This window comes from Prenolepis imparis, unplaced genomic scaffold (genome assembly GCF_030444845.1).
Source record: "Prenolepis imparis isolate NDT839.2.m4 unplaced genomic scaffold, iyPreImpa1.0 SCAF_12, whole genome shotgun sequence".
NCBI classification, from domain to species: Eukaryota; Metazoa; Arthropoda; class Insecta; order Hymenoptera; family Formicidae; genus Prenolepis; species Prenolepis imparis.
In genome coordinates, this window is record NW_028141170.1 from 15,689,841 (window position 1) to 15,699,812 (window position 9,972).

General features: G+C 42.2%; 1 protein-coding gene across 1 annotated transcript; it reads right to left on the bottom strand.

The window, feature by feature from the left end:
- Positions 1 to 28: 28 nt before the first annotated feature.
- Positions 29 to 889, bottom strand: LOC145943452 (uncharacterized). The gene has a single exon (XM_083050958.1). It carries the CDS (start codon positions 887 to 889, stop codon positions 29 to 31), a length of 861 nt encoding a protein of 286 aa, XP_082907084.1.
- Positions 890 to 9,972: the final 9,083 nt, after the last annotated feature.

The following is a 9,972-nucleotide window of genomic DNA, read 5'->3' on the forward strand; positions in this document are numbered from 1 at the left end:
TGAGAAGCTCTGCCGTTAACGGATCATCTTAGCAGTAACGCGGAATTTTAGCAGTAACGGTCACGGGCGCCACCCATCCCAATGGGTCGAAGACGCGCGCTAACAAGGATAGGAAGGAACGCTTGGTAAATTGGGTGACTGGAGCTACTTGTGTAGTCACCTTGAAGGAGTCAGAGGCAGGGGTCCACGTAATACCGAGCACTTTAAGGGTCGAATCTTCCTTCAAATGCTTATCCGTAGCCAATCCGTGATCTGATTCGGGAAGGTCGGTCAGTAGGCAAGAATCATTACTGGCCCATTTGCGTGGGCGGAAGCCACCCGCCCTGAGCAACTGGATGAGCTGCTCTCGAGTTTGCCGTAGAAGCACGATATCTTCTGCACCGAAAAGTATATCGTCTACGTAGACGTCTTCCTCGAGTACTGGCGCAGCTAAGGGGTATTTCGCTTTTTCATCTCTGGCGAGTTTTAATACACAATTAGCTAAAAACGGAGCGGACGCAGTTCCATATGTCACCGTTGTCAATCGAAATGTTACTAATTCAGAGTGAGGGCTCTCGCGCCAATAGATCCGTTGGTAATCAGTATCAGAAGGGTGAACACGTATCTGCCTAAACATCTTCTCGATGTCGGCAGTGTACACGAATTTATGCGAGCGCCATTTCATAATCAACGAAAAGAGATCCGTTTGGAGTTTCGGACCGACTAATAAATGTTCGTTCAACGAGGTATTGTTAGAGGAAGCTAAAGACCCATTAAAAACTACTCGAACCTTTGTCGTTTGACTGTCCTCCTTGGTAGTCGCGTGATGGGGTAGATATAAAGTTTGCAGTGGAGCGGCCTCGTTACGATTGACTCTCTCCATATGGCCGAGCTCCTCATACTCGTGCATGAACGCGGAATATGTCCTGGCTAAGGTGGGCTGTCGTACGAGTCGACTTTCGTTGGATAAGAAAATGCGCTTGACGACGAGTTTCGTATCGCCGATAGGAATAGGAGGCGGGGTTTTGAATGGCAAGCTAACGATCGACCGTCCGATTGTCGTGAATGTGTACTAACGAAGTGTGCCTCACATTGTGCCTCTTCATCGGACAGTAGAGTCTGTATAGGAATTTCCTCAAATTCCCAAAATCTACGTATCGCGTCATGAAGAGGATCCCTCGCTAGAACATGATTAACGTTGATCCGATATTTAGTGGCCTCTCGCTGAGTGTTGGTTAGAGGACCCGAAATTATCCAACCGAATATTGTACGTTGAGCCGTGGGGTAGCCGGACGCGCCTTTTATTAAACCGTCAAGTAAAATTGATCCGAAATAGTCTGCACCAATTAACAGTTCGATCCTCTGCTTACTGGAGGGATTTGGGTCCGCTAAGGTGAGGTTCTCTAATAGTTCCGTCTTAGTAACGATAGGATCAGGTAAGAGTACGTATGCGGTGAGCTTATTCATTACTAACGCGTTGATAGGTAATATAGGTCCCTTGCGTGAACATGGTTCAATACTGAGTTTAGCGACGGTCTTCACGGTTCCTGCCTGAGTCCCGCCGACGCCCGAAACTGCAACAGAAACGGGCTCTCTTTCTGCTTGAATTAGCTGCGCGACTGATTCTGATACAAAAGTAGCCTGTGAACCCTGGTCTAGTAATGCCCGCACGCGCACGGAGCGACCCGTGTTGCTCCGTAGCAGAACCAAGGCTGTCGGTAATAGAGTAGATTTAACGGATTGATGAGAAAAGTTATTACTCACGATACTCTCCCCAACCCCGAGCTGGGTCTCTGTCGAATTAACAATAGACGGGTGGCAGGAAGGTTTGTCAGAAGTACTGGATAGAGGAGAGGCGTCACTTTTGACCGGTTGCTCGCGATGAATCAATGAATAGTGTCGTTGTTTACAAAGAGTGCATACATTTTTACTTTTGCATTCACGTGGGAAGTGCCCCTTGCGCAGGCAATTAAAACAGCACTTATGGTGTTTCAACAGCTCAACACGTTGGGCCACCGATAACTTGAAGAACGTCTTACATTGGTGCAATGGGTGGTTACCCTCGCATCCCACACAAACACTTTGGTTGGAGGAAATCTGATGGGTCTTCACGTTACCTGATTTTACGCTCTTTTTGTTCTCGGATCTAATGTTAGAACTACCAGGAGTTATCGCTTCAAGCGCGCGGATTCTAGAGGTAAGAAATGTATTGAGTTTCGCCAAAGACGGTATCGCTACATCGTCTCCCAGTGTGAGCTCCCACTCGCGCCTAGTCATCTTATCGAGTTTTGAGACTATGATGAAGACCATCAAGTCTTCCCATTGGTCAACCGGTCTTTTCAGATTTAATAACGCGATATAAATGTCATTTGATTTATCGCGCAAAGTCTTTAAATCACCAAGCGCGAGTGTACCCACACTAGGAAGATCCACAAACGCCTGCAAATATGCATTTACGATCGCGCGCGGATTATCGAATCGCTTTTTTAACAGCTCCCACGCAGCGGCGTAATTTGCATCCGTGACCTGCGTGTTAGTTAAAAGTAAATTGGCCTCTCCCGTCAAATTAGCTTTAAGGTAATGTAATTTTTGGACATTAGATAAATCAGACCGACTCGAAACCAGAGACTCGAAGATGTCGCGGAAATTCTCCCATTTGGTAATCTCTCCCGCGAACTTGGGAATATCGATTCTGGGAGGTGTACTGTTGCAATTCGAGATTCGTGGGAGCTGTTAGACACGTCTAAATTGGATTGAACGTTACTCGGTTGTAATCGCTCGAGATGTTCGGACAAAGTATCTAGCACTTCTTCCACAGTATCGCCTATTAATAAAAACTTATCTTTAATAAAGGAGTCCTGTTGTTTCCGAGCCGCATCATCCATGAGGGCACAAAGCTTCGCATGCTGTAACTGGCAGGTGCTCCAGTAGGTCTTGAGGCTGTCGATGCGATTCCTCATAGCTGCGGCAGTCCTCCTCGCCTTTGGAAGTTTATGGAAGTTGACTAATATCCGCTGTATCAACGTGAGTGTAGTGTCCTGCCCCTCCAATAATCCTTCAGGTGTATCCCCATCGAGTGTGGAATCCATCGTATTAATTTACGTGAGTTAACAATTAAGTGTAACTACAGTCAAAGTTACCGTAATTCCTGGAAGTCACGTGAATGATAGGGCACTTAGATCCTTCTCAGTGCAGTTATTATAATCCCCCGCACTGGCCGTACACGCAATTGATGCATAAAGTACGGCGTTTTCACTCAAAACCTGAAGTTGTAATCCAGTCAACGTGAGCGAGCGAGAGCGTGCGATATTAGATAAGGATCACACTACTCCGCGTCGCGGGAACCGTGCGCGCATAAAGTAGGCGCAATCAGCATGTGGTGGGAGAATGGAGACACCCCCTTGATATTAAGAGTGATCGCGGCTCAATACCTGGCGCTTCGATCTGACGGTTTCCGGGTTAAGAAGTGAGAAGGCGCGCTCTTTCTCTCCGCGCGAATGAGTGAGAGAGAGAAAGGGAGATGTCTCTCTTTCAAGCTTAATGAGTCCGAGTAACGAGTCTGACGACTAATTATTGTAGCGGAGGCGATAACACTAGTCGGTTTACGTGGTATCGTCCTCGCATACATTCGGAGTAACAATTCACTGTGGTCCGGCGTATACACCTTCTCCGTGTACAACCACTCCAATTATTGATATTAGAGGAAGGTCACAACGTGTCCACTGAAGTGTCGTGACGTTCAACTCCTCTCGTTTGTTCGCGATTCGGCTCGAAGGACCAAATTTATGTTAAGTACAGTCATAAGTTACTTAAAGAAGTTTTACCGGAACTATTTGCGACAGCTTTCGACGTCGAGAGACATAGGAACAATAACGAGGAGGAAAGAAAAATAGATGTACACTGAACTCGAGTTGAGCTCCGTTATATTTTCTCTAATTGTAAATTGTCAATTCGGCTCACAGAGACCGTACAAGTTACGCGCTATCGTCAGACTGACTGACTTCGGGGGTGGTATCGACCACGAAGCCCTCGATCCTCACCTACTTGTCACGATTCCTAGTGTGTGAACCAATCAAATCTAAGACTCGAAGTATATGCCCATATAAGGCAATGAACAGCTCTATTTACATCTAACACGCGGGAAGCGAGCCAATGTATGTGAGAAGTCGAGAGAGCCTCTCGTGGTGGCAAAGTCACCCTCGGTTTCAAAACAACCGTAGGAGATCCTGCTAATTATAAATTAATAGTTATAAACTCCTTTTTGCTCTGAATAATTATTCCGCAACAAGCATAAATGATTTCGAGGTTGCGCCGAATGACATAATCTGCAGTAAGAAACGCCACATTCGTGTTTCGCTTTCGCTTTAACTACACAGCCGCATTCATCGCAAAATCGTATGACGCTACAAACACTCGAGAGCGATCTACCGTCATATGATTTTTCCCTAAAATGACGCTCGAAACACGATGCACCGTAAAACGTCCGATTGCATGCGTCGCATTTTACGATTTGCGCGTCGAAGTGATCGCACGCTGGCACGGCAAAACAACGCGGACATTTACTTGAACACCGGTGACCACTACCTCTATCGTTTCGAAAGCCTACATTGCACGCTACGCAATAATTACGAGAACCCGCGGCGGCTTTTAAATTTAATACAGGGTTGAAATGACACGAATCCTCATAATACATAATATTTAGCCGATGAGAGGATTCGCGTTCGAGAGAAGTGAGTATCGCTGCGCCGTCGTAAAACGGTTTCTCGCCGCGACCAAAAGTACTAAAATTATATACAACGATAGCGATATTGTCAGCGGCAAGATATCGCTGGAAGCGCTCGATTTTATGAATCCCGCATCCTTCTTCGGGTATTATTACACCAGCATTTCTTGTTAATTCTAACGCGCATTCGCGTTGTAATGCCGATTGCTGATGCCTAACTCTATTCCATTTATCGTGTAATTCTCCCATACGTATGTTACCGCATTCACAATAAATTTGCGCTACTACGAGAGAGCGCGGAAAACACAAGTTGTCAGAATTAGTTATTTCGATTATCGAGCGCTTCGCGATATTTTCACGCGTTAATGCGACACGCCCGCGACCCGAAGGAACAGCGATGTTGAAAATATGTACATTAAATTGTTCGGCGATGTCGAGTCCTCCCGCGCTCTGCGCTACCGCGCTCACGAGACCCCAAATATCCTCAATGGTGGATCAAGTCGCGCACCGGACGAAAGGATAAACCCACGGGACCGTGCGATAAATTCGGCGAATCGAACGATAATCCTACATAATCGCCCGGTTCACTCGAATTTGTTGCATACGCGTGAATTTCTCGAAACGCGTTTTCTAAGGAACGATAAATATCCCCGCCTTCGGGTAGCGGACGTATCGTGATACTCGCTTCTCTACCGATTACCCCGAATCTTCTAAATCGACGCGCATTTTCTCTAATCAGAGTTATATAATTAAAATTATCGCCGACCTGTTGTTGCTGTTGTCGCGCCTGCTGTTGCGATTGTCTATGCTGCTCCTCTTCCACCTCCTCTTCACCCTCTTCCGTCTCCGACGAAATATTATCTTCTTCATTCTCTTCCCTCGCGATTATTTCTCCATTATTCTGCGAGTGCGATAATAATTCTCTCTCAGGCGCGTCGCTTTGCTCGCTTCCTCTACCCCCTCCGCCACTTTGTACTATCGAAAAAAGAAAATTGTTAAATTGAATATACATTATATAAAATACTAAGATATTGCTTTTCTTTTATGCTCGAATTTAATCTTCGCGCAACTGCTAGCGTTATAATACAACGAGATAACTCACCTTTTGGTGGTAATCGGTATCTCGAGTAACGCTTCCTGCTCCCCCGGCACTAATATTCAGGAGTCAACCGGCAAGCGACGAATTGCTAAAAATTTAAATTCGTTTAAGATTAAATTCGAACATAAAAATTTGAAAAAAGTAAAATAACTCCGTTACCTTCCACACGAGGATCGAAATCATCTTTTTCGTCCTCCTCGTAATTTTTCTCCTCCTCGTCTTCTCGCTCCTCTTCCTCCGATTCCTCTTCCCGCTCCATTTCTACTATTTTAACATTTAAAATTTTGTTATAAAAATAATATATAATATATAATTTAAAAGTTTTATATTACTTTGTATTTAAATTTTTCAAAGCTACTTATATTTTCTAAATAGCGTCTTACCTTGGGTGAACACCTCGCTATCCGCTGAGCTTACAGCGATTATAGAAGCGACGTTGTCGTCGTCATCAACGTCGTTGTCGATATTATTATTATTATTATTAATAATATCATCTTCGTCATCTAAAATAATATATTTATATATTAAGATTACTAATTTTTTATATTTTAAAAAAATATTTTATTATTTTTTTAAAAATGTTAACTTACCAGATATATCGATAACAGCAATCGGCAAGTTTTCCGGAGGGTGTATTCGTGCTCTTCCTGAAAACATTTAATCTTTTATCAGTAACTGTTATATATTTTACGAATTATTATTATATATGTTTAACGTTTGTAAACTTACGCGAAGGTCCTGCCTCGGGCTCTTCTTCCGCTCTGCGTCTTCGGGTGGGATGTACTGTGGCTAATTTTACAGGAGTGTTCCTCGCTACGAATAATTAATAACGATTAAAAATTTAGGCTTATAATATAATTACTGTTTCATATTTTTTCTCATCGAAAGGAATAAAATAATTACCTGTTAATTGTTTTTTTTGATAATCCGCCAGTAGAGAGGCTGCATATCCACCCGCATCATCTTCTTCGTGTTGCAAAGCCTCGCGCATTAATATTATTTCAGCGGCGGCGTTTAATAATTCTCTATTGCCGCCGAAATGCCCCAAACTATATAATACTCCAAGTAACGAATTGGAGATCAAGCCCGCGAATTTTCCAAAAATATTATAATTATTACACGGCTCTTCCGTCAGCCGTGATAAATACGACGCGGCATTTATCGTCGGCGACAAATTCGCGATCAAAGTTATGCATTCAGAAATTAACTTTTTCTGAGCTGCCATTTTTTATTTGCACTTAACGTTTGCACTCACAACACTAACGCGATACGTTGAAACGTGTACGTCCACGAGACTGATTAGCTAGGACGATGTCAAACTCAAAATGTGCATTTTCTATTACGCTTCGGAGAATTTATACTTCATATCCACGCCCACCAAAAAAAAGAAGGCGTCGAAAAATTCAACATTTTCTTCGTTTATATTTTAAAAAAGTGGGAGGTTCGGAAAAATTTTCAATTCTCCCGCTAGCGCTTATTTTGTTTTTCGAAAAGAAGGCGGACATAGAGCATACGCACATTTCTTAGTCTACTTTACTTACCTATCGAATTGTGCTTTTCTTAACAACTAGGCGTGGCTGAAAAGATTTTTAATTATTTAATTGGCAAACGTCGATTTTCATTCCGACGAATATTCTAGATGGTGTTTGAGTTTTACAACTATTTTCCTAGCCGGGTCGGGGAAAATCATAAAAGCATTTACTCTTATTTCTTCAGATACCAAAAATAGTTGTATAGAGTATAAGCCTGATTTTTTTATGCCATCATATAATGTTACGAGGTCTAAATCACCGATCTTACTTTTTCTTGTCCGCAAACATTTATTTTACTTTTAATTACAGGGTTTATTACAGAGGATTATTACACGCTATTCTTCGACCTAATCCGGCGTTTTCGAACTCGCAAATCCTTATTACCATATTTTAGAGCAAAAAATATTTTCAAATCAAATATAATCTCTCACGCGTTTCCTTTTTGTTTAAAACGATTTGTTTAAACATAATTCGATTTTACATAAAAAAATAATTTTTCGTTTATTCACTTACGTACACAAATTTTGTTGTCCTCTTCTCTCGTGTTACACGATCTCAAATCTCATCTCTAGAAATTTCTAAATGTTTCTGGAAGTTTTTTATTTACACAGGACTGAACATGAAAAATCCTGATTTTTCACATATAAATTGTCTTCCCCGCTTTGATTTTTTAAATTTTTGCGAGAGAGGGAGATTGGCAATATAAGCAAATCGCTCTTCCGTATTCATTCGAATTCGAGCGTACGAAAACATAAGTTTGTGGTACGAAGAAAGAATTCCACGTGATTTCGCCATTTTGCTGCGTGTCGTGACTATTCGTGTGATTTTACAAGTGAAAATAATGGCCACACGTAAGGAAGTAACTAATTTTGCGAAATCTGAACGCGATCGCAATATTCGCAAGACGGATAACAACGACAACATCGACATCGATAACGCCGGAAGAAACGAGCAACGTTATTTATTGTTACTTACAACGTATGGACTTAATTCTTCGCACACTAAGAAGATACACATTGGTTTGCAATCGAGGAACGACGGCGGTGGCTTCGTACCGATTGTTAAATTATCAGGCAATTATGCCGATGGAATTTGCTTCGACGTCGACACGTGGCAGAAGTTTCAAGCCAATATGGAGCATATGAATCTATACTTGAATGAGACTCAAAAGATTGAACCTGATCCCATTATTATCGAGAATATTTCGATCAACTTCACTACTGCTTACGGAGCGAGGGCTGTACTGGTGACATACAAGGAAAACAAGGATCATGTTGCGAATGATAAGGTGGAAGAAGAATCGCAGCCGCCGTTGAAGAAACGAAAAACTTACGCCGTTGCGATAGTGATGCAGAAAACTACTTTTCTCGGCTTGGAAAATATTAGAAAATGCGTGGATGCACATTTGACGCAGTTAGTTTCTATAGTCGATACTGTTAATGTAACTGCAAGATATTTAATTAACGAAATAGAATTAAAACTTCCCTTGTCTTACATTGATCGCGAAATTATGAAACTTACTGTCAAAGGCAATTATCAGGAAATTGCACGTAATGTACAAACGCAAATAAATAACTTAACATTTTTAGATATTTACTTTGACATTGTATTTGTAGAATTATTATACTTTCGCTTCGATTTAATGAAATTGTTCGTATTATTTTGCTAAAACGCTAATCTTAATTTTATAAAAAACAAAAATTATTATCAATAATAAATGAAATTGTTTCTATCTTCAATCAGAACATTTTCTTTTATCCTCCCTATAATATTGCCTCCTTGTGCCTACTGCGAGCGTAGAACATTGCGACGTAAATTATAGTTTGATCCTTGAACGTTAAACGAGCTTATCATTTCCGTCACGAGTGAGCGGCATGGAGAGCACCGCGTACATAAACTCATAAGTAGCGGTGCTCGGAGAAAAACGCTGGCGCGAGCGCATCTCCGCGGAAACACTTCTCGCGTCGCTCCTGCGGCAACGTATCAGCTAAATGGGCCGCGGTGCTCTTCGCTCGTAAGAAAACGCTAGCGCGAGCGTGCAGTCGCCGCGGATGTGGCCCCCGAAACGCGAGGCTAAGCTTATGACCCGGACAAAACCACCTCTTTTAAAAAGATATGCGACACGCGCGTACGTTTTTAACACGCACACACACACACACGCACACACACACACACACACACACACACACACACACACACAATAGTTACTAAATCGTATGCGTTAACTTTTTCATTTATGAACTCGTGAATAGAACCTAAATTAATCATTTCACGAAATGGACGTACGATGGAAACATCCGTGGACGTCGATCGTCTGCGGACCTACGGGATGCGGAAAAACAATTTTCGTGAAAACTTTTCTTCGTCATTTATTCGGCATGTCCGATGTTCGATTCGAGAGAATTTTATTTTATTACGCCAAATGACAAGATGCGTATCAGCGTCTGCAATGCGACACGAGTGAAAATAAAGAAGAAGAAATAAACGATGTACATAAGAACGGATACGGTGATACATTGCTAAAAATGAAGAAAAATATAATCGAATTTCGCGAGGAGTTACCGCGTCCGGAAGATTATTCAAACGATCCGCTATCTCCAAAATTAGTGATAATTGACGATCTTATGAGGGAATCATCA

Bases quoted from the DNA above. Each gene is read 5' to 3' on its own strand.
- LOC145943452 (XM_083050958.1), bottom strand. From the start codon at position 889: ATGCACGAGTATGAGGAGCTCGGCCATATGGAGAGAGTCAATCGTAAC.